This window comes from Pristiophorus japonicus, chromosome 12 (assembly GCF_044704955.1).
Source record: "Pristiophorus japonicus isolate sPriJap1 chromosome 12, sPriJap1.hap1, whole genome shotgun sequence".
NCBI classification, from domain to species: domain Eukaryota; kingdom Metazoa; phylum Chordata; class Chondrichthyes; family Pristiophoridae; genus Pristiophorus; species Pristiophorus japonicus.
The window spans coordinates 56,206,701-56,230,941 of record NC_091988.1 but is presented as its reverse complement, the minus strand read 5'-3'; the positions used below and the strand labels follow the sequence as shown (position 1 = coordinate 56,230,941).

At 42.7% G+C, this 24,241-nt stretch overlaps 1 protein-coding gene across 1 annotated transcript in view; it reads right to left on the bottom strand.

Annotated features, from left to right (window-relative positions):
- Positions 1-24,241, bottom strand: part of celsr3 (cadherin, EGF LAG seven-pass G-type receptor 3) — a 325,097-nt gene that overhangs the window by 173,173 nt on the left and 127,683 nt on the right. Inside the window, exons 6-9 of the mRNA XM_070894776.1 lie at positions 20,884-21,041; positions 17,967-18,130; positions 4,159-4,284; positions 3,079-3,248 (exon numbers count right to left, since the gene is read on the bottom strand). Of these exons, the coding sequence (XP_070750877.1) occupies positions 3,079-3,248; positions 4,159-4,284; positions 17,967-18,130; positions 20,884-21,041 (618 nt within the window). The remainder of the gene's footprint in view (positions 1-3,078; positions 3,249-4,158; positions 4,285-17,966; positions 18,131-20,883; positions 21,042-24,241) is intronic.

The window sequence follows — 24,241 nt, the reverse complement described above, 5'->3', positions numbered from 1 at the left end:
TAGGTGTCCGAGCAGTACCCAAAAAATGAGCGCTGCGTGATGCAATTTCAAAGCCAATTACTTCATTATGAGCATATGGTAATAAATGAAAATTGCTGAAGATGGTTTTACTACAGTGATTAAATAATATGCTTTGTATTCAAGCGAGCAGCAGGAAATGTGGCGACATGTACTGGCAGCTGTCACCGAGACGGTCCGTTGAGTGAACCACAGGTGGAAGCGTGACAAATTGTCCAGCAAAAGCGACAGGGTTCTTTTTGCTGATCACATCACACTTTGAATTGATGTTGCTGGGGATAAGAAGGGCCCCATTGTGGCAATTGGAATAACGGGTTAAGTTGAATCAACACTGCGTGCCGAGGAGTCTGTTTGAACTGTGTCACTGATTGTAGAAATAATTTCCAATAGCAACAGTGAGGAATGGAGGCAACAGCTTATTAGTATTCTGAAGGCATTCTAACAACCATAATGACACTGTCTTTTGAAATGAAAGGTTTAAAAGTCCTCTTCATATAAACATGTTACTGCCTAATTATCTTGCACCATTTGGTTAATTTACTGAGCTGGTGCCTTCCACTGCTTCTGGGAGTCATGGAAGAAATCTGCTGGACAAAGTGATCTCTCGCCCTCTTCGAACAAGTAAATTATTATTCAGACTGCAATTGAAAAACAGTTGAACAAAAAGCACATTATATGGTCAATATAGTAAAGGCACCGTCACAAATTTTCACTGGTTAGTACAAACTGAAACAAATTGCAAGATCGATTCAGCCCAGCTGAATGATCGCAGCCTTCCAGGATACAAATCCTACCAACTTCCCATCGCAGTATCCAGCTGTTTCTTAAATGAGTAAAGTGCCCTAGCCTGAAATATCCTATCTGCAATCCATTCCAGCTGTTCACAACCTCGAGCCTGCAAACCACTGAGATGCGTGTCAGTAAAAAAAAATATAAAACAAGGGACATAGAATTATAGAATCTTACAGCACAGAAGGAAGTCATTCGGCCCATCGTGTCTGTGCCGGCTCTTTGAAAGAGCTATCCAATTAGTCCCACTCCGCTGCTTTTTCCCCATTGCCCTGCAATTTTCTCCCCTTCAAATATTTCTCCAATTTCCTTTTGAAAGTTACTATTAAATTGTTTCCAGTATCCTTTCGGCAGTGCATTCCATAATAACTTGCTGCATAAAAGAAATTCTCCTCATCTCACCTGGCATACATAGGAGAAAGAATTGTTACATTTGCTATTTCTAATAAAATCGTAAGTGCATTATAAAAGATTGAGTTTACAATTTTGCTAGAAATAGCATTCAAAGAAAATCTTCTCCAATAGTGAGGTATCCATTAGTGATGCAGGACACAAGGCACAAACTGAAGTGTGTAAAAAGCATATGGGATCCTTGGCTTTATAAATAGAGGCATAGAGTACAAAATCAAGGAAGTTATGCTAAACCTTATGCTGATTGTGTTCAATTCTGGGCACCACACTTTAAGAAGGATGCCAAGTGCTTAGAGAAGCTGCAGAGGAGATTTACTAGAATGGTACCAGTGATGAGGAACTTCAGTTATGTGGAAAGACTGGGGATGCTGAGGTTGTTCTCCTTAGAGCAGAGAAGGTTAAGAGGAGATTTAATAGAGGTGTTCAAAATCATGAACGGTTTAGATCGAGTAAATAAGGAGAAACTGTTTCCACTGGCAGAAGGGTCAGTAACCAGAGGACACAGGTTTAAAGATGATTCAGAGGTGACATGAGGAAAAATTTTTTTTAAACACAGCGAGTTGTTCTGATATGGAATGCACTGCTTGAAAGGGTGGTGGTGGCAGATTCAATAGCAACTTTCAAAAGGGAATTGGATAAATACTTGAATGTAAAAAAATTTACAGGGCTATGGGAAAAGAGGGGAGTGGGACTAGCTGGATAGCTCTACCACACAGCCGGCACAGGCACAATGGGGCAAATGGCCTCCTTCTGTACTATATTATTCTATGATTCTAGGATACAAGGCACAAGTGTGAAATTGTGCACTCATAATGTAAACCCATATGCATGTGAACATGTGTGCTAGCACTGTATGCACAACAAGGGAACATCACAGCTGTATAGGTGTGCATCAGTCCTGGTGCCCTAAATAAACTTATTACATATCTTAGCATAAAGACTACATTTAAAGTCATCAAGGGAAGAAAACACAAAGAGGGGGAAAACCCCAGACAAGAATAAAATGTAAATCCATTTATTTATCTGCATGAAACTTGCAGGATTATTGGTTTTGAACATTATTCTATTCATCTCAGAGACATGGGTTTAAGTCAAGAAGAATATTTTCTCTCAATAGCGGCTGTGAGGGTCCGAAGTGAAGAGAGTTTGGGCAATCTGCTCAAAAGTTTTTAGTAATTACAATGTCACTCCAAGGCCAGCTACTCCTTGATTATCTGCCTTCATACAAAAACCAAGGCCCTTCGAAACCATCCTCTTTGCGTGCAGGCAGGCAGGCGAGGAGACTCCATGTCAAGGATACCGCTTTTATCATGTACTGTTCCCCAAAGGGAGGACAGGTAGGCTAACACATTTTTCATAATGTCGCTCTGTAAAGAGGTAGTAACATCTTCAGGCAGAGAGAACATGTCTCCTGATTTACCAATCCCAGTTTATTTAATTTGTACCTGTTCTTCTGTCCTTAATCCTAAGAAAGGGACAATTAATATCAAAAATTTGATGGGTTAAAGTTCTCAACCCATACTTTTAACATAGATAAACTGATTAAGGGACAACATCAAAAGTGCAGCTGCTAACCCTTGTTTACAAGTGCCAGTGCCAGTTTTACAGTTAGGGATGCATGTAGATGTGTGGACACAAGTGCACGTGTGTCAGAGAGAACTAATGATGTTGTATGTGGTTTCTTGGGTATGTGGTGAGCAGATATGCAGGTAGGAATATCTGGTCAACATGAACTTGGGTAAACTACCTGACTCTGAACCCATGGAGCCATTGCGACTGTGGGAAATCGCTCCAAAGCTGACTGTAAGTGAAGTGAAAGAGCTCTGAATTGAATGGCAGAAGCACATTATGGTATAATACCTGGCAAACAATGGTGGTGTACTGTCCAGCATGAGCCTGGACCAGCATGGCCTCAGTGTGACGTGTTCGAAACATAAGCCCAAGGAACCATGGAATAGAGATCTTCACCTCATTCTTAAAATCCCAGGATAGCAAACTATTTCCAAGGAAATGGTAGGGATGGTGCATCACTGCAAAGAAACATACAGGAAAGAGAAATAAAAATGACAAGATTGCCACTACATACTACATTTTTACAGGAAAATACTTCAACAATGCAGATTCAGTGATGAGATATGCGTTAGTGACCTGGATGTCCTCAACATAAAATGGAAATCGTGAGCCATATACTTATGATGTACCAGAAGACATGCTGAAATGTAGACTCCACAATACAAAGGAAATGCGCATTAGTACTAGGGACATTGAGGTATACAGATAAATATAATCACTACAGTGAATACAATTCAAGTCATCATGCTTTTGATTATACAAGCCTTTTTATAAACATATTAAATGACTTGTTTCAAACCCTTGTTTCAAGTAATACAACACCTTACCCTTATGCATGATCAGCCATGATTATATTGAATGGTGGGGCAGGCTCGAAGGGCTGAATGGCCTGCTCCTGCACCTATTTTTTATTTTTCTATGTTAGAGTATTTCATAATATAGAGTCTTCCTGTACCAAAGCAAATTTTGAAAACTCTTTAAATTCTATTCATCCCCAATCCCTCTTCCAGCCCCGTCAATACTAATCTAACTTGCCATCAGAAAATGTGCAATAGTAATAGGTTAGCGAATTATAGTTTGGAAGAGTCACATTTTGCAGTTCTACTCCACAGTGCATTAATGCCTCAATGAACTGTGCCACCAGGGATGTATATAAACTCTAACAGTTGCTTCTATGAACATGATTACTTTAGTCAGCAGCATATTATTGGTTTGAACCACTGAAACCCACAGTGCAAGTTTGATAGGCTCGGGTGTCTGAAAATAGAAATGTTGTTACAAAAAAAACACAAAAAATATTCAAATGCTCATTATTTGACTCTGCCTTTCTTGTCCACACAATGCCATAATCTCTCAGCTATGGCTTACCTTGTCCACAGTCCTTGCTTCCAAACCCCAGAGGGCATTCACAGAGAAAGGTCTCCCAGATAACCATGCACGTGCCTCCGTTCTTGCATGGGTTTGAATCGCAGAATGGCTCCTTCATATTGCAACCTGAGGAAGATCAGAAACCCAGAGTTGAAGAATCAATGTGACACAAAATTACAGAAACAGCTGGGAATTATTTGGAAGACATATCAAAATACAGATCTTTCAAATTGTAATATCTGGGTTGTGATCCAGGGATAATGGAACTGCATGGTGCACTGTACTATAACACCTGGGAGTCCCTGACCAAAGACTGCCCTAAGTGGAGGAAGTACATCCAGGAGGGCGCTGAGCATCTCGAATCTCCTTGCCGAGAGCATGAACAAATCAAGCGCAGGCAGTGGAAAGAGCGTGTGGCAAACCAGTCCCACCTACCCTTTCCCTCAATGACTATCTGTCCCACCTGTGACACGGACTGTGGTTCTCGTATTGGACTATTCAGCCACCTAAGGACTCATTTTTAGAGTGGAAGCAAGTCTTCCTCGATTCCGAGGGACTGCCTATGATGATGAAGACCACTGAAATATTCTTTATATTTACTGAAAATTACATCATGGCGAGGAATGTTGCACTGCGTCAGCACTGAAAGCAATATGCAACAACACATCAATTTAGTTCCCATTTAAAGCTAAAATTTATATCCAACTTTTATCAATTCATTATTCAGTTCTGCTGAAGATCCGTCATCCAAAATTTTAGCCTGTCTTTTCTCTCAAATGCTGACACCTGCAATGTATTTCCAACATTTTCTGCTTTATTTTAGACTTTTCCGATGTAAATTTTAATTATGTATCATGCACAGGATATAAACTGAAGTACTGAAGAGGGGCAGAATACCATGGCTAGAAACCCTTCCACCACCGCTACCACCCAGGATCCATCTTTGGCACCCTCCTCTTCCTCATCTACATGCTGGCCCTTGGCATCGTCAGCAGAGAGGGGTCATCTTAAAAATGTACACTGATGTTTAAAAAGGGAGAAAGGGATAGATCAAGTAATTTCAGGCCAGTCAACCTAACTTCAGTGGTGGGAAAATTATTGGAAAAATCTCGAGGGACAGGATAAATTTGGAAAGAAGTGGATTAATCAAGGACAATCAGCGTGGATTTGTCAAGAGAAGGTCGTGTCTGACTAACTTGACTGAATTTTTCGAGGAGGAAACCAGGAGAATCGATGAGGGCAGTGCGTATGATGTAATGTACATGGATTTTAGCAAAGCTTTTGATCAGGTCCCACATGACAGACTGGTCACAAAAGTAATAGCCCATGGGATCCAGGGCAAAGTGGCAAGTTGGATCCAAAATTATCTCGGAAGCAGGAAGCAAAGGGTAATAGGTGGTTTTGTGAGCGGAAGGCTGTATCAAGTGGGGTTCCGCAGGGCTCAGTGCTGGTCCCTTGCTTTGTATATCGACGACTTGGACTTAAATGTTGGGGGTATGAATAAGAAGTTTTCAGATTACACTAAAATAGGTTGTGTGGTTGATAACGAAGAAGAATGCTGCGGACTGCAGGAAGATATCAATATACTGGTCAGGTGGGCACAACAGTGGCAAATAGAATTCAATCCGGATAAGTGTGAGGTAATGCATTTTGGGAGGTCCAACAAGGCAAGGGAATACACATTGGGCCCAAGTTTCGGGCCGCGCCTAGAACAGCGCAGCCCCGACCTGGACGCCCGTTTCTCGCGCCACAAAGTGCGCCTAAAAAAAACTTACAGATTCTCCAGCTCCCTGTAGGCCCCGTGGAACCGGGCGCGGCGCAGCACGAGCTGTGGGGGGCGGAGCCAGGTCCCTGCGCTGAAAACAGTGCCGGGACCTCTGCACATGCGCGCTACAGTGGGCGCGCATGTGCAGTAGCTCCAGGCGCCCAAAACTGTGTGGGAGGGGCCCGAAGCACGCAGCCCCTAGCCCTGGCCGAATGGCCTCACTGGGGCTGCATGCATAAGGCTGCCTCCCACACCCAGCTCCTGCTTCCTCCCGACCTGACTCCCGCTTCCCCCTCACCGGACCGGACCTGCGCTTCCCCCCCCCCCCCCCGCCCACTCGACCTCCCTCTCCCTCCCTTCCCCCCCCGCCGACCCGAACCGAACCGACCTCACTCCCACCCACCACCCCCCCGACCCGACCTCCCGACCGCTCCCCCGCCACCCGACCCGACCCAACCTGACCTCCCCCTCCCCGCCCCGAACCGACCCTCCCTCCCTCTCCCCCCCCCCCCCGATCTGAACCGAACCGCCCCTCCCTCCCTCTCACCCCATCCCCGGACCCGCGCACCCTCCCTCTCCTCCCCCCGCCCCCGCCGACCCGAACCGAACCGCCCCTCCCTCCCTCCCACCCCATCCCCGGACCCGCGCTCCCTCCCTCCCTCTCCCTTCTCCCCCCAACCCCCCCCCGACCCGAACTCCCTCCTCCATCGCCCCCCCATCCCCGACCCGACCCCTGTTCCCGACCACCGCCCCCCCCCCACCCCAGACAGGACCCGACCTCCCTCAGCCCACCCGACCTGACCCGCGCTCCCCCCGACCCGACGCCACCTACCTGTAAATCTTGTGCTGGGGACGGGCCCTGCCCGAAATCTTGGGCCCGGCCCGTTCAGCCTCCTTCCCCCTTCACCCCCCTCCCCTTCCCCCCTCCCCTTCCCCCTTTCTCCTCCCCTCTTCTCCTCCCCCCCTTCTTCTCCCCCCCCTTCCGTCGCTGTCAGAAACACAGACACTGACAGACAGAGAGTGAGAGACACACACAGACAGACAGACAGAGAGATAGAGACACTGACAGAGACACACTGGGGGGGGGGGGGGGATCCCAGCACGCTGTTGGAGGGCTCCTGGTGCTGCAGTCGGTAAGTAGAAAATGTTTTATTTATTGATTTAAAAATTTTTTATTTCTTATTAATTTTTTTTGATTGATTTATTGGTTGATTTATTGATGTTTTTATCATTTATTATTGATAATGGCTCTTTATTTGTAAAACTGAAATGTTTAATGTTTGTAAACTTCCTTTTAAACCCCCCCTCTCTCCCCCATTCCCTACGCCTGATTTGTAACCTACGCCTGATTTTCTAAGTGTAGACAAGGTTTTTCTGAGCGTACAAAAATCTACACTTACTCCATTCTAAGTTAGTTTGGAGTAAGTTTTCACTGCCCAAACTTTCAAAACGGGCGTAAGTGGCTGGACACGCCCCCTTTTGAAAAAAAAAATCTGTTCCAAACTGAAACTGTTCTAACTGACTAGAACTGGAGCAAACTAAATGCCGAGAATTGCAATTTCTAAGATACTCCATTCTAAACCAGTTGCTCCAAAAAAACAGGAGCAACTCAGGCCGAAACTTGGCCCCATTAAATGGTACTACACTGAAAAGTGTAGAGGTCCACACAGATTCCTGAAGGTAGCAGGCCAGGTAAATAAGGTGGTTAAGAAGGCATATGGAATACTTGCCTTTATAAGTCGAGACATGGAATACAAGAGCAAGGAGGTTATGCTTGAACTGTATAAAACACTGGTTAGAGTACTGAGAGCAGTTCTGGTCACCACATTACAGGAAAGATGTGACTGCACTGGAAAGGGTGCAGAGGAGATTTATAAGAATGTTGCCTAGACTGGAGAATTTTGGCTATGAGGAAAGATTGGAGATGCTGGGTATGTTTTCTTTGGAACAGAGGAGGCTGAGGGGAGACCTGATTGAGGTGTATAACATTATGAGGAGCCTGGATAGAGTGGATAGGAAGGACTTGTTTCCCTTGACAGAGGGGTCAACAACCAGGGGGCATAGATTTAAAATAATTGGGAGGAGGTTTAGAGGAGATCCGAGGGGGAATTTCTTCACCCAAAGGGTGGCGGGGGTCTGGAACTCACTGCCTGAAAGGGTGGTAGAGACAGGAACCCGCACCACATTTGAAAGATACTTGGATGTACATTTAAAGTACCGTAACCTACAGGGTTACGGACCAAGAGCTGGAAAGTGGGATTAGGCTAGATAAGCTCTTGGTCGGCCGGCGCGGACACGATGGGCCGAAATGGCCTTCTTCCGTGCTGTAAATTTCTCTGATTCTATGACCCCCTCTACTGCCTCTATACTGTCAGACTGCTTGCCCAACAGCCATTCTTGGAAGAGTACTAACTTCCTCCAGCTAAACACGAGTAAGACCAAAGCTATTGTTTTCAGCCATGCACCACAAATACCACTCCTTCATCACTGACCCCATTCTGTCGTGTCTCAGGATGAAATAGACTGTTGTAACCTGGGGCTCTAGTTCAATCCCAAGATGAGTTTTGAATTCTATATCCTCTCCATGATAATGATTGTCGAATTTAAACTGCATATCATTTAAATTTGCCTCGACATTTATCATTAGTTTGGCAGGGGAAGGGCTAGGATGAAGCAATAAAAAAAACCAAAAGACTTACATTTATATAGCGCCTTTCACGACCACCAGACATCTCAAAATGCTTTACAGACTATGAAGTACTTTTGGAGGGTAGTCACTGTTGTAATGTGGGAAACGCAGCAGCAAGCTTCCAAAAACAGCAATGTGATAAACTGTTTTTGTTATGTTGATTGATGGATAAATATTGGCCAGGACACTGGGGATGACTCCCCTGCTCTTCTTCGAAAAAGTACCATGGGATCTTTTACGTCCACCTGAGAGGCGGCACCTCCAACAGTGCGGCACTCCCTCAGCAATGCACTGAGTGTTAGCCTAAATTTATGTGCTCAAGTCCCTGGAGTGGGACTTGAACCCACAACCTTCTGGCTCAGAGACAAGTGTGCTACCCACTGAGCCACAGCTGGACGATAGAGAGGGGATAGATGATGCACAGAGGACGAGGAGAGACAGATAGCATTAGATTGAAGAGCACTTCAGAAAGAGGAGGGATTAGATAGGGGGGGAAATGCGAGGTGGATTTAGACTGCATGTGTGTAAATGCCTGGAGTGTGGTAAATAAGGTTGGTGAGCTGCAGGCACAAGTAGTCATATGGGGTTCTCCCTTGTCCACTCTACTAGATACATCCTCAAAAAATTCTAGAAGATTTGTCAAGCATGATTTCCCTTTCATAAATCCATGCTGACTTGGACCGATCCTGTCATTGCTATTTCATCTTGAATAATTGATTCCAACATTTTCCCCACCACCGATGTCAGGCTAACCAGTCTATAATTCCCTGTTTTCTCGCTCCCTCCTTTTTTAAAAAAGTGGTGTTACATTAGCTACCCTCCAGTCCAAAGGAACTGATCCAGAGTCAATAGAATAAAATGATCACCAATGCATCCACTATTTCTAGGGCCACTTCCTTAAGTACTCTGGGATGCAACCTATCAGGCCCTGGGGATTTATCGACCTTCAATCCCATCAATTTCCCGAACACAATTTCTTGACTAATAAGGATTTCCTTCAGTTCCTCCTTCTCGCTAGACCCTCGGTCCCCTTGTATTTCCAGAAGGTTATTTGTGTCTTCCTTAGTGAAGACAGAACCAAAGTATTTGTTCAATTGGTCTGCCATTTCTTTGTTCTCCATTATAAATTCACCTGATTCTGACTGCAAGGGATCTACGTTTTTCTTCACTAACCTTTTTCTCTTCACATATCTATAGAAGCTTTTGCAGTCAGTTTTTATGTTCCCTGCAAGCTTCCGCTCATATTTTCCCCCTCCTGATTAAACCTTTTGCCCTCCTCTAAATTCTAAATTTCTCACAGTCCTCAGGTTTGCTGCTTTTTCTGGTCAATTTATATGCCTCTTCCTTGGATTTAACACTATCCCTAATTTCCCTCGTTAGCCACGGTTGAGCCACTTATCCCGTTTTATTTTTACTCCAGACAGGGATGTACAATTGTTCAAGTTCATCCATGTGATCTTTAAATGTCTGCCATTGCTTATCCACCGCCAACCTTTTAAGTATCATTTGCCAGTCTATTCTAGCCAATTCATGTCTCATACCATCAAAGCTACCTTTCCTTAAGTTCAGGACCCTAAGTCTTTGAATTAACTGTGTCACTCTCCATCTTAATAAAGAACTCTACCATATTATGGTCACTCTTCCCCAAGGGGCCTCGCACAACAAGATTGCTAATTAGTCCTTTCTCATTACACATCACCCAGTCTAGGATGGCCAGCCCTCTAGTTGGTTCCTCGACATATTGGTCTAGAAAACCTTCCCTTATGCACTCCAGGAAATCCTCCTCCACCGTATTTCTACCAGTTTGGTAGCCCAATCGATATGTAGATTAAAGTCGCCCATAACTGCTGTACGCTAATTTCTTGTTTGATGCTGTCCCCAACCTGACTATACTGTTTGGTGGTCTGTACACAACTCCCACTAGTGTTTTCTGCCCTTTGGTATTCCGCAGTTCTACCCATACAGATTCCACATCATCCAAGCTAATGTCCTTCCTTACTATTGCGTTAATTTCCTCTTTAACCAGCAACGCTACCCCGCCTCCTTTTCCTTTCTGTCTCTCCTTCCTGAATGTTGAATACCTCTGGATGTTGAGTTCCCAGCCTTGGTCACCCTGAAGCCATGTCTCCGTAATCCCAATTATATCATATTCGTTAATAGCTACCTGCACCGTTAATTCATCCAGCTTATTACGAATACTCCTCGCATTGAGGCACAGAGCCTTCAGGCTTGTCTTTTTAACACTTTGTCCCTTTAGAATTTTGCTGTAATGTGACCCTTTTTGATTTTTGCCTTGGGTTTCTCTGCCTTCCACTTTTACTTTTCTTCTTTCTATCTTTTGCTTCTGCCCCCATTTTACTTCCCTCTCTCTCCCTGCATAGGTTCCATCCCCCTGCCACATTAGTTTAACCCCTCCCCAACAGCACTAGCAAACACACCCCCTAGGACATTGATTCCGGTCCTGTCATTTTGCCAGTTAAGGGGAGGTCACGTGTTTAGGTGGACTGCGCCCTTAAGTGCTGTTGTTGGGGTAAGTGTGTATATCAGTCAGTCAGCCAATCAGTGTGCAGGGGGCCTCAAAGAGTCGGCGGGCCCCGAAGAGCCAGGGGGCCCCGGTGGACACAGAAGAGTCAGCCGACCTCCCAGAGGGAGTGCTGTGGGGAGGAGCAGCCAGCCTGAGGTCTGTGATTGCAGGAGTTCCAGCAGTGACGAGGAGGAGGCAGCCGATTGCGGAGAAAGATTATATTGGTGAGTAGGACCTTGACCGGCCGCGTTCTGCACATGCGCCACCCAGCGACCGGGAATGGTCCCGGACAAGGGGTGGGGCCGGATACGGGAGTCCCGGATAAGAGAGGTTCAACCTGTACTGGCAGTAACAGAGACCTGACCTAAACAAGGGGAGGAATGGGCTCTTAATATTGCTGGCTACAATGTATTTCGAACAGCGGGGAAGGAAGAAAAGGTGTGGGTGGGAATGGCAGTGTTGATCAAAGAAACTATTACTGCATTAGAAAGGGATGATATACTTGAGGGTTCAAAGACAGAAGCTATTTGGTCAGAATTAAGGAAAAATAGAGGAGCTATTACACTGCTGTGTGTATACTATAGGCCACCAAATAGTGGGAAGGAGATAGTGGAGCAAATTTGCTGGCCAATTGTAGAAAGATGCAAGAACCTTAGAGTAGTGATAGTGGGGAACTTCAATTATCCTAATATAGATTGGGCAAATAACAGTGTAATGGGCAAAGAGGGGAGAAATTCCTGAAATATGTACAAGAGAACTTTCGAGATCAGTATGTTACCAACCCAAGAAGAAAGGAAGCGGTGCTGGAGTTACCTCTGGGAATGTAGTGGTGCAAGTGGTGCATGTTTCGGTGAGAGAGCAGTTGGGAAATAGTGATGACAATATCATTAGGGTTAGAGTAGTTATGAAAGACAAGGAAAAATCAAATGTAAAAATGTTCAACTGGAGGAAGGCTAATTTCAGTGAGTTGGCAGGTGAAACAGTAAATGAGTAACTGGAGGCCTTCAATGAGGAGATAGTTCAGGTACAGACTACACAGTCCCACAAGGGAGAAAGGAAGGGCATTCAAAGCTAGAGCTCGCTGGATGACTAAAGATAGAGAGATTAAAATGAAACAGAAAAAGGAAGCTTATGATAAATGTTGGGTTCATAATTCAGTAGAGAACCAAGCTGAACACAAAAAGGACAGGGGAGAACTGAAAAAGGAAATAAGAGCGGCAAGGAGAGTGTACGAGAAAAGATTAGCAGGTAACATAAAAGGGAACTCACATAAATAACAAAAGGGTCACCAAAGAAAGGGTGGGGCCGATTAGGGACGAAAAAGATTATCTCCTGGAGGCAGAAGGTACGGCTGATATACGAAATAAGTACTTTGCATCTGTCTTCACAAAAGAGGATGCTGCCAATGTCATGGTAAAGGAGGAGGTAGTAGATCAATTGGATAGCATAAAAATAGATGAAGAGGAGGTATTTAAAAGGTTGGCAGCATTCAAAGTAGAAAAGTCACCCAGTCTGGAGGGGATGCATCATAGGTTGCTAATGGCGGAAATTGCGGAGGCTCTGGCCACAATCTTTCAATCCTCCTTAGATATGGGAGCGGAGCCAGAGGACTGGAGGACTGCAAATGTTACACCCTTGTTCATAAAAGGAGAGCAAGATATACCTGGCAATTACAGGCCAAATAGCCCAACATCAGTGGTGAGGAAACTTTTAGAGACATTAATTTGGGGCAAAATTAATTGGCACTTGGAAAAATATGGGTAAATAAATGGAAGTCAGCATGCATTTGTGAAAGGCAAATCATGTTTGACTAACTTGATTGCATTCTTTGATGAAGTAACAAAGAGGGTGGATGAGGGTTGTGTGGTTGATGATGTGTATATGGACTTTCAAAAGGCATTTGATAAAGTAAAATATAATAGACTTGTTAGCAAAATGGAATTAAAGAGGCAGTGATTGCATGGATATGAAATTGGCTAAGGGACAGAAAGCATAGACATAGACATAGAAAATAGGTGCAGGAGTAGGCCATTCGGCCCTTCGAGCCTGCACCGCCATTCAATGAGTTCATGGCTGAACATGCAACTTTAGTACCCCATTCCTGCTTTCTTGCCATATCCCTTGATCCCCCGAGTAGTAAGGACTACATCTAACTCCTTTTTGAATATATTTAGTGAATTGGCTTCAACAACGTTCTGTGGTAGAGAATTCCACAGGTTCACCAATCTCTGGGTGAAGAAGTTTCTCCTCATCTCGGTCCTAAATGGCTTACCCCTTATCCTTAGACTGTGACCCCTGATTCTGGACTTTCCCAACATTGGGAACATTCTTCCTGCATCTAACCTGTCTAAACCCATCAGAATTTTAAACGTTTCTATGAGATCCCCTCTCATTCTTCTGAAGTCCAGTGAATACAAGCCCAGTTGATCCAGTCTTTCTTGATATGTCAGTCCCGCCATCCCAGGAATCAGTCTGGTGAACCTTCGCTGCACTCCCTCAATAGCAAGAATGTCCTTCCTCAAGTTAGGAGACCAAAACTGTACACAATACTCCAGGTGTGGCCTCACCAAGGCCCTGTACAACTGTAGTAACACCTCCCTGCCCCTGTACTCAAATCCCCTCGCTATGAAGGCCAAAATGCCATTTGCTTTCTTAACTGCCTGCTGTACCTGCATGCCAACCTTGAATGACTGATGTACCATGACACCCAGGTCTCGTTGCACCTCCCCTTTTCCTAATCTGTCACCATTCAGATAATAGTCTGTCTCTCTGTTTTTACCACCAAAGTGGATAACCTCACATTTATCCACATTATACTTCATCTGCCATGCATTTGCCCACTCACCTAACCTATCCAAGTCACTCTGCAGCCTCATAGCATCCTCCTCTCAGCTCACACTGCCACCCAACTTAGTGTCATCCGCAAATTTGGAGATACTACATTTAATCCCCTCGTCTAAATCATTAATGTACAATGTAAACAGCTGGGGCCCCAGCACAGAACCTTGCGGTACCCCACTAGTCACTGCCTGCCATTCTAAAAAGTACACAATTACTCCTACTCTTTGCTTTCTGTCTGACAACCAGTTCTCAATCCACGTCAGCACACTACCCCCAATCCCATGTGCTTTAACTTTGCACATTAATCTCTTGTGTGGGACCTTGTCGAAAGCCTTATGAAAGTCCAAATATACCACATCAACTGGTTCTCCCTTGTCCACTCTGCTGGAAACATCCTCAAAAAATTCCAGAAGATTTGTCAAGCATGATTTCCCTTCCACAAATCCATGCTGACTTGGACCTATCATGTCACCTCTTTTCAAATGCGCTGATATGACATCCTTAATAATTGATTCCATCATTTTACCCACTACTGATGTCAGGCTGACCGGTCTATAATTCCCTATTTTCTCTCTCCCTCCTTTTTTAAAAAGTGGGGTTACATTGGCTACCCTCCACTCCATAGGAACTGATCCAAAATCTATGGAATGTTGGAAAATGATTGTCAATGCATCCGCTATTTCCAAGGCCACCTCCTTAAGTACTCTGGGATGCAGTCCATTAGGCCCTGGGGATTTATCGGCCTTCAATCCCATCAATTTCCCCAACACAATTTCCCGAGTAATAAGGATTTCCCTCAGTTCCTCCTCTTTACTAGACCCTCTGACCCCTTTTATATCTGGAAGGTTGTTTGTGTCCTCCTTAGTGAATACCGAACCAAAGTACTTGTTCAATTGGTCTGCCATTTCTTTGTTCCCCGTTATGACTTCCCCTGGTTCTGACTGCAGGGGACCTACGTTTGTCCTTACTAACCTTTTTCTCTTTACATATCTATAGAAACTTTTGCAGTCCGTCTTAATGTTCCCTGCAAGCTTCCTCTCGTACTCTATTTTCCCTGCCCTAATCAAACCCTTTGTCCTCCTCTGCTGAGTTCTAAATTTCTCCCAGTCTCCGGGTTCACTGCTATTTCTGGCCAATTTATATGCCACTTCTTTGGCTTTAATACTATCCCCGATTTCACTTGATAGCCACGGTTGAGCCACCTTCCCTTTTTTATTTTTACGCCAGACAGGGATGTACAATTGTTGTAGTTCATCCATGCGGTCTCTAAATGTCTGCCATTGCTTATCCACAGTCAACCCCTTAAGTATAATTCGCCAATCTATCCTAGCCAATTCACGCCTCATACCTTCAAAGCTACCCTTCTTTAAGTTCTGGACCATGGTCTCTGAATTAACTGTTTAATTCTCCATCCTAATGTAGAATTCCACCATATTATGGTCACTCTTACCCAAGGGGCCTCGCACAACGAGATTGCTAATTAATCCTCTCTATTACACAACACCCAGTCTAAGATGGCCTCCCTCCTAGTTGGTTCCTCGACATATTGGTCTTGAAAACCATCCCTTATGCACTCCAGGAAATCCTCCTCCACCGTATTGCTTCCAGTTTGGTTAGCTCAATCTATATGCATAGAATAGTGGTTTACAGACTCGAGGGAAGTGTGCAGTGGTATCCTTCAGGGGTCGGTATTGGGACCACTGTGCTTTCTGATGTATATTAATGACCTGGACATGGTTATACAGGGCATAATTTCAAAGTTTGCAGACAAGAAACTCAGAAATGTGAAGTAACAGACTTCAGGAGGGCACAAACTGGTGAAATGGGCAGACACATGGCAGATTATATTAAAAGCAGAGAAGTGTGACGTGATTCATTTTGGTAGGAAGAATGAGGACTGGCAATATTAACTAAATGGTGCAATTTTAAAGGGGGGTGCAGGAACAGAGACACCTGGGAGTACAGACCAAGTCTTTGATGGTGGCAGGATGAGTTGAGAAGGCTGTTAAAAAAGTATACGGAATCCTTGGTTTTATAAACAGAGGCACAGAGTACAAAAGCAAAGAAGTTATGCTAAACCTTTACAAAATACTGTTTAGGCCTCAGCTGGAGTATTGTGTTCAATTCTGGGCACCACACTTTAGGAAGGATTTCAAGGCCTTAGAGAGGGTGCAATGGAGATTGACGAGAATGGTACAAGGGATGAAAGATTTCACTTCTGTGGAGGGAATAGAAAAACTGGGGTCGTTCTCCTTAGAGCAGAGAAGGCTAAGGGGAGATTTGATAGAGGTGTTGAAAATCTTGAAGCGTTTTGGTAGAGTAAATAAGGGGAAACTGTTTCCAGTGACAGAAGGGTCAGTAACCAGAGGACATAGATTTGAGGTCATTGGCAAAAGAACCAGAGGCGACATGAGGTAAAAAAAAACGCAACGAGTTATGATGATCTAGAATGCTCTGCCTGAAAGGGTGTTGGAACCAGATTCAATAGTAACTTTCGATAGGGAATTGGATAACTACTTGAAAAGAAAGAAAATTGCTGGGCTATGGGGAAAGAGCAGGAGAGAGGGACTAATTGGATAGCTCTTTCAGAGAGCCAAATGGCCTCCTCCTGTGTAGTATCATTTTATGATTCTACATCACCCCATTTGCCTCTAAAACCCTCATCCATGTCTTTGTCACCTTCAGACTTAATTACTCATGTGGTCTCCTTAACGGCCTTCCATCCTCTACACTCCATAAATTCCAGCTCATCCAAAACTCTTCTGCTTGTATCCTATCCTGCATCAAGTCCTACTTGCACATCACCCTGGTTGTCACTGATTTACATTGGCTGCTGGTCCCAAAACCTAATCTCTGAATAATACAGTCCTACAACCCCCAAAATTCATCATTCCTTTGACTCCAGCCTCTTGTGTATCTAACCCTTTCACTGCCCCACCATTGATAATGGTGGCCTTTTAGCTGCCACTCTCTGGCATTCTCTGCATCTTTACCGCGGTGTCAATTTTCCTCATGCCTCTGAAGTGCATTGGAATGTTTTCTTTGTTAAAGGTGTTATATAAACGCAACTTGTTGATGTATACATCTCTTGTGGCGCTGACGATAACTCATTTATAACTTTGTCAAGCTATTCATGAGATATAAATCATGTCAACCTGCAATCTGCCAGTGCTCATAATTACCCTTCAGGTCAAACAAGATCACAAATGACCATCAGTACATGTGACATGAAATATTTATTGTTCTGAACAATTCATCTAAACCATTTTAATTAACCATTTCATTGTCTAATTTAAAATTTTGCTCTTTGATGTAGCCATACACTCCAGTGCTGCAGTTTTAACAGGTTCCGTAGAACTCCTTCCAGCTCTGTATTATATAAACTGATACTGGCTCCATATACTTGATCCCAATAGCTTTTATTCAATGGATTTTATCCACTTTACTATATATGAAAGAATAATGAATACTTGAAAGGGATTACAGATGGGTTTTAATTTATTCTGGGGGCAGGAGGTCGGGGGTCTTGAAGACTGTAAAAAACTGCTCAAGTTTCCATCTCTAATTTTAGGGTGTCAAAAGAATGATCTCAATTGAAGCCCCATTTCTTTCAGGTATCTGTTATTCTATTCTATACTTCAGAGAAATAAATATGGTAAGAGAGAGAGGAATGTTTTACATGCAAGAACACTCAAGAGTTTACTTGTTACAAGGCACTTGAGAAATATGTCCCGGCAACAGATCTACATCATCTTAGCCCTCATAAGTTATAATATATATATTACAATTTTATTAAAATCATCAGTACAAGTGGATACCAGTCATCCATGAAATGACTTAACATGTGACTCAAAATGCAATGTCAAGCATGTTTAGAGGAAGATAACATATCTTTGGTATAGACTGTGCACACAGATTAAAAGAGAGATACCCCACATGTACAATGCACTGTCAACCAACAAGGATCAGAAGTACATAACCTCCATTACCTGGAAAGGTGCCATTGTTGGCAATGTAGGCTGCCATGTCAACACGTTTGTTGTCAATGTGAAGTTCTTTCATACACCCCACAAACTCCCTGTTAACAACTGGGAAATTCTCGGGCAGGTTTGGGACACCCCCAAGCAGTAAAGGACCGGTGAGATCCAGGGACCTTTTGGTAAAAGGCAAATGTATAATGTTTTAGGATGCTTTACTTGAGGAATAAGCTATATAGATATAAACACTGACAGTTAGCTGCGAGACCGAGTTACAAAGCAGTTATGAAGTCTACAGATTCTAGTGGCCTCACAATAACAGTCCAAGCTTGAGTGGAGTTCAATGAAATCTCAAGATTTGTGAAACTGCACTAATTTCACTTACTGGAAATCATTGCTAAGTAAATGTTACAGTTGAAAGGTAACCCAAAATTGGTGGAATGCCATGTCACCTAAGAGTCACCAAGCATCTTAGCACTACACAAACACATGCTAGAACATTATCAGTACAAAAGTTGTTCTGAGAGGACACATCTATTCCAGGATCAGCAACTTACTAAATTTTTATGGGTGGCTGTTACTACTGGTACTTTTTCTAAAAACCATTTAAAAATTATGATCTTCTACCACCACTTGGTCTATTTCTGTTTATCTCTTGGGGATACTTTTGCTTGAATAGACATTAGATAAACTGGTATTGAGGAGTTATTGTGGCTAACAGTATGAGAACAAAGCATTCACACCGGCTATCATTAACTCAAGGTCCTTCTCATGTTATTTCAAGCGTATATGTTTGAATTCATCTTCTGTGCACGGTCAGTTCAATGACCCATCAAGTTAGTCTCTTTAATTAAGTCTTCAGAATGCTCAAATAAGGCAATCTTTTATATCATCAGTAATAACTGAAACAAAATAAAGACAAAGTAAATGACAGTTGAGAATTAGGTGGAGCAATGAGATAGGTACTGGCCTGTCACCTCTGGGACATGGATTCAATCCCAGCCCAGACTGATGGGATGAAAGTCGTCTCTATCTACCGAATGCAAGGGTCCTACGTAAAATTAGTAGGGGCAGTCTCAATCCAGTTCCCAGTGAACAAAGGCCCACATCACATACCTGTATCCCCTAATTTGGCACGAATTGACAATCCTCAATAAGAATTATTTTATTCGTCTCTACAACAGCTATAAAAATGCAACTCTTTTTAGATGTCAGCCAGAGGATCTCTGGAAATAATGTGGAGGTTAGTATGGAGGTAACAAATTCAAATTCGTCAGGGGTAGTGTCACAAAATTGGCGCTAGCGAATCAGCAGCCCACACTGCCCGATTTAGCCAAAGAAAAAGAAAAGCTGGCAGAATGTGAAACAGGCTGCTGATTCGCTATCGCTTGTTTTGTGCTATTGCCCATGATGAATTTAAAATAAGGAGAGCTCAGTTATAAAAAATAGGATTAAACTTTGTTTTGTATAAAATGGTGCTATTTCAATTAAAATTCCAGAATCTTCCCACCCCCACAGTCTCTTGCAGACCTATATTGGAGTCTGTAACAAAGTACAAATACATTACTCCTTGTGAGACTTCTCATAATTGTTTCATTACATTCATTATTTCTTTTAAACATTATTCATCACAGAGGTTTGCTGTCTCTAGGCTCCAGGAGATGCTACCACAGGGAGGTGTGTGCCACTGTTGGTCCTGATCCAGAAAATTAGACAGAAATCAACTATTAAGGGAAAGGGACAACATTTCACAAACTGAACATTAATGGACTCTATCCTGTGGTTAACACTGCTATTTCACTACTTTTTGCCAGCTGCCACTTCAAGTCAAATGAAAACTGTGTGCTATCTGGGATTTTTGGCTTGCTAGACAACATACCCAATTTCTCTTTGCAGGGGAAATTCTATCATGGAAAAAGGATTAAACAGCTTAATCCAATCCTGGAGGCTTCATCTGTTGAATTGAAAAGCCAAAAGCTGGCTAGGATAAACCTCTTGAAATCCCTGCGCCTTCCAGCATGTGAGAAACATAATTTTCCAGTGTACAGGTAAAATCTCACGGGTGCTGTTTGGAAGATTGCTGGGATTGAAGGGCAGGAGACCACGTGCTCTAAGTTGCCCTTTGTTCATGGAAAGACATTGCCTACTGCAGACGGATATTTTGATGTAGATTCGAGCAAGATTTGAAAATTCTCTTTGGAAAAGTTTCTGGAAGAAATAGTGAATAAAGCATGTTTCTCAGGATTAGACTGTGCCTTTGTGTTGAGAAATAGAGGTGAGCCCTAAACAAATTCCAGGCAACCTGGAACAGGAGTTAGATTGCAGAATAGAGGTAATATATTTTAATATGTGAGGTTTTAATGAACCTGCAATATCATGGATTCTTGAGATAGAATGTTTGTTTTCTTCTCCACTGGAAGATCAGCTGAGCTTTTTGGAAATGACCATTTTTCCATCAATAGTATTTGGCTTTGCAAGGCTCTGCTACAAGCAGGAGTCCAGGCTGTCACTGGGGTTCCAGAGGGCTATATTACAAAATAGTGTATCCTCAAACTACCATGAGCAGCTTTATGGTAAATCCAGAAGCGTTTGGACATTAAATTAAATCATCCGGACCATTTTGAAGGGGAACACTCATCATCAGTACAAAAGAAGCACCGTGAATTTTAAAAATGTTTTTTTTGTTGATTTTTGCCATAGTTCTTAGTACAGGTTTATTAAAGGGCATGGAGTGACACACATAGCGATGCCACACAGCACATCAGTGAGAAAAAAGTTAAATAATCAGATACAAACAGGACACAACGTAGGAGCAGGTGGTCTTTCAAGAAAAACTTTCAATGGTGGCATAAACCACCAACCACAAATCATTTGCAATAAGATGTTGTATAACATCAGTTATGTTCACTGGAATATTTTACACACTTACTTCTTGGAGCTGGACTGTACACCCTCTGCAGCACATGAATAGTTTCCAATATCATCCCCAAAACGGACAGCAATGGAGGTGTCGCAGTCATCAATTGTTAAGATCGCCACCTTCTGCTCTGAGGGACCTTGTGCAACTCCTAATGACCCAATTTTTGGCTGAAAGAAGAATGCACATCAACAAGATAATCACAAAAGCTCGACATTGGGTTGCAAAAAATAGCTCTCTTACTGAGTCCATTCATAAAATATTACCAGTTTGCTCCATACATAGAAATGAGTAGATAACAGTTCCACCTTTTTTATGAAAGCAGTAAATCAATTACAGTTAATCAAGTGCAATTTCTCATGGCAAGAGGTGTTGTTATAAAAAACACCAATACATGGAAGAAACATTTTTGAATATCTCACAGAACATTAATAGGAACATTACCTCGCCTCCCACAATGATTTAAATTAATGTTTACTTTTTATGTTCGTTTTGAACAGGCTTTGCACAAACTGACACTTCCTCCTCCAAATTTTTTCCCCATCTCTTTCATTTCCTGAAGCTGGTCACTTATTCCAATTTTCCACAAATTGTGCAACCATGTAAAAGTGAGCTTTCAAGCAAATGCTTTTACCTGTGGTAACCATGCAGTCTGCAAGGAGATATAGCCCTTTATTCTCTATTCTTTTTCTACGTACATGTTGATTTTTTAATGCAGGTATCTTTCATCCACTTCATTCTCTTTCCTCTTTGTCTATCTTCTATATAGAATGAGAATGTGAAACAGAACTCCTTCCCCACTATAGACATATTTTCAGATATGTGAAAATTAAATTATCCAGTGGACTTTCTAATCACCTGCAAATTCTTGTACAAAACTGTAGCAGTTAATTTCAGTGCTTGAGAAAGATGTGCTGATTGCATCCAGATGGGATCATCAGTGCCTGAAAACACAAGCTCACTAGTGCTGCTGTAACCTACTTGTTAATAAACCTCCCACATCAGGAAGGAAGTGGAAACATTGCCCTAGGATGCAATCATTAGCCAAGCTCACGACTTGAGTTGCTGGTGAGGGATCTGTGTTGGTAATATTATAGGGCACAGCCTTCAAACTATCTTGATACTTCCCTTGACAAATCTCCGAACAAAGACTGTGCACAAAGTTTGAGAGGGGGTCAACATTCTTAATGTTATTAAGCGAGAATACTATGTAACCGAACAGATTGGAGAACTGTGATCAAGATATTTTTCTTCCATCTATTGTTAAAATGTGCACGAGTTAGTTCCTGACGACAGAAAAAGAGCCTTCATGGTGCTCTTCTGTGTAATGATCTTCAAACCATCAACCAGAAGAGATAGAGAGAAAAACCATTAACAATGTGAATCTGAAACAAAAACAGTCAAAACAGAAAGCAAGGAAGTTATGCTAAACCTTTATAAATCACTGGTTGGACCTTAGCTGGAATACTGTGTCCAATTCTGGGCACCACACATTAGGAAGGGTGTCAAGGTCTTGGAGAAGGTGGAGAGGAGATTTACTAAAATGCTAACAGGGTTGAGGGTTTTCAGCTATGTGGAGAGATTAGAAAAGCTGGGATTGATCTCCTTAGAGCAGAGATGGTTAAGGGAAAATTTAATAGAGGTGTTCAAAATCATGAAGAGTTTTGATAGAGTAATTAAGGATAAACTGTTCTCACCCGGCTGAAAATTGAGTTAACCCATAGGGCACATATTCAAGGAAATTGGCAGAAGAGCCAGAGGTGATATGTTTTTTTTTATGCAGCAAGTTATGATGATCTGGAATGGACTGCCTGAAAGGGTAGTGGAGGCAGATTCAATAGTAACTTTCAAAGACGAATTGTATAAATACTTGAAGGGGAGAAAATTGTAGGGCTCTGGGGAAACAACAGGGGAATGGAAGTAATTGGTAAGCTCTTTCAAAGAGCTGGCATAGGTTCAATGGGCCGAATGGCCTCTCTGCTGTAAAATCTTATGATTCACTAGAAATCGATAGCATGTCCGTCAGTACCTGAGAAAGAGATACAGATTAATGTTTCAGCTTTTGTAACGAAAAGTTACACCCAAAATATTAACACATCTTTCTTATTCGTGCTGCCACAACTGCTGTGCACTTCCAACACTTTCTGCTTGTATTTCAATCTATTGAGAGCTTTTTTTTGTTTGTTTGTTTTTTGATTTTCTATTGTATAATAATGGATATGGTCTTGAAGAATAGGACAGCACTCAAGGGAACAATTTCTTATATTAATATGTCACCCGGGTATTTAATGTAGGCGTTCAGTCATTCTGCTCAGCAATGGCCCCACCACATGATTATGTGGGTGAGAGTAATCCGCTGCAAAGAAATACATGTGTGCCTCTGGTCCAATCTGGAGGGGTAATAAGCTATCCATAAAAGTGTTGTGTAAAAGTGGATACCAATCCAATTTGAATTTGCTGCGATTTGATCCAATTTCAAGAATGAAATCAGATTGCACAACATGCTTCGCACCCTATCCTCAACACAATACAGATAAAGGCACTTGATTTCCAAATAACTAATCTCTGAAATGAATCCCATGGTATTTAAAGAGGCCTCATCTACATGTTCCGGTGGAGGTAAAAGATCCCATTTGAAAAAGGGCACAGAATTTCCTTGGTGCTCCAGCCACCTAAGGCAACAATGCCAATCTGCATTTGACAGCTGGTAGAAGTTGCAATTCAAGCAAGATAAGTTCAACAATTCCAGATTTCCCCTCCCCAAGGTGAAATTTACATAAGCTACTCCAGATAAAGGCAAAAGCTGTCAGAACATTCAATTGAAGCAAGCGTGGAGAACTGATCAAGATAGTTTAATATGAACTAATAATCTTCTGGCTCAAAATCACACAGAATCTTAAGAGCTACAAGCTTCCAAGAATCTTAACCTTTTAAGCACACAGACCCATTTCAAAATGACCTCCTGCTGTCATACAGGATTGTTGTTTTGCTGTATTGGAGAGGTTCTTTTTTTTAGGTATGTATGATTCCCTCAGCTTTCTATCAATTTTTCTTAGTATCATGCACTTCCTACAGCTAAGGTGGGGGTCAGGCAATCATAAACAATGCAGCTTTTGGTGAAATGCCGAAAAGGTATAGGGAAAGAGGCCCGATGAGGATTTCCTTCCATTTTTCCTTTCTCTATTCAGCAGCTCTCCATTGTAGCTAAGATTAGTGGAAGGTGGAATCAAACCTGCGATCTTCAACACTGTGGCACAGGGCTCCAGTGTTACATAGAAACAGTAGTAACCCATTCAGCTCCTCAAGCTTGTTCCGCCACTCAATGAACTTCCAGAAGGTATTCACAAAGGTTCCACATAATAGACGTAAC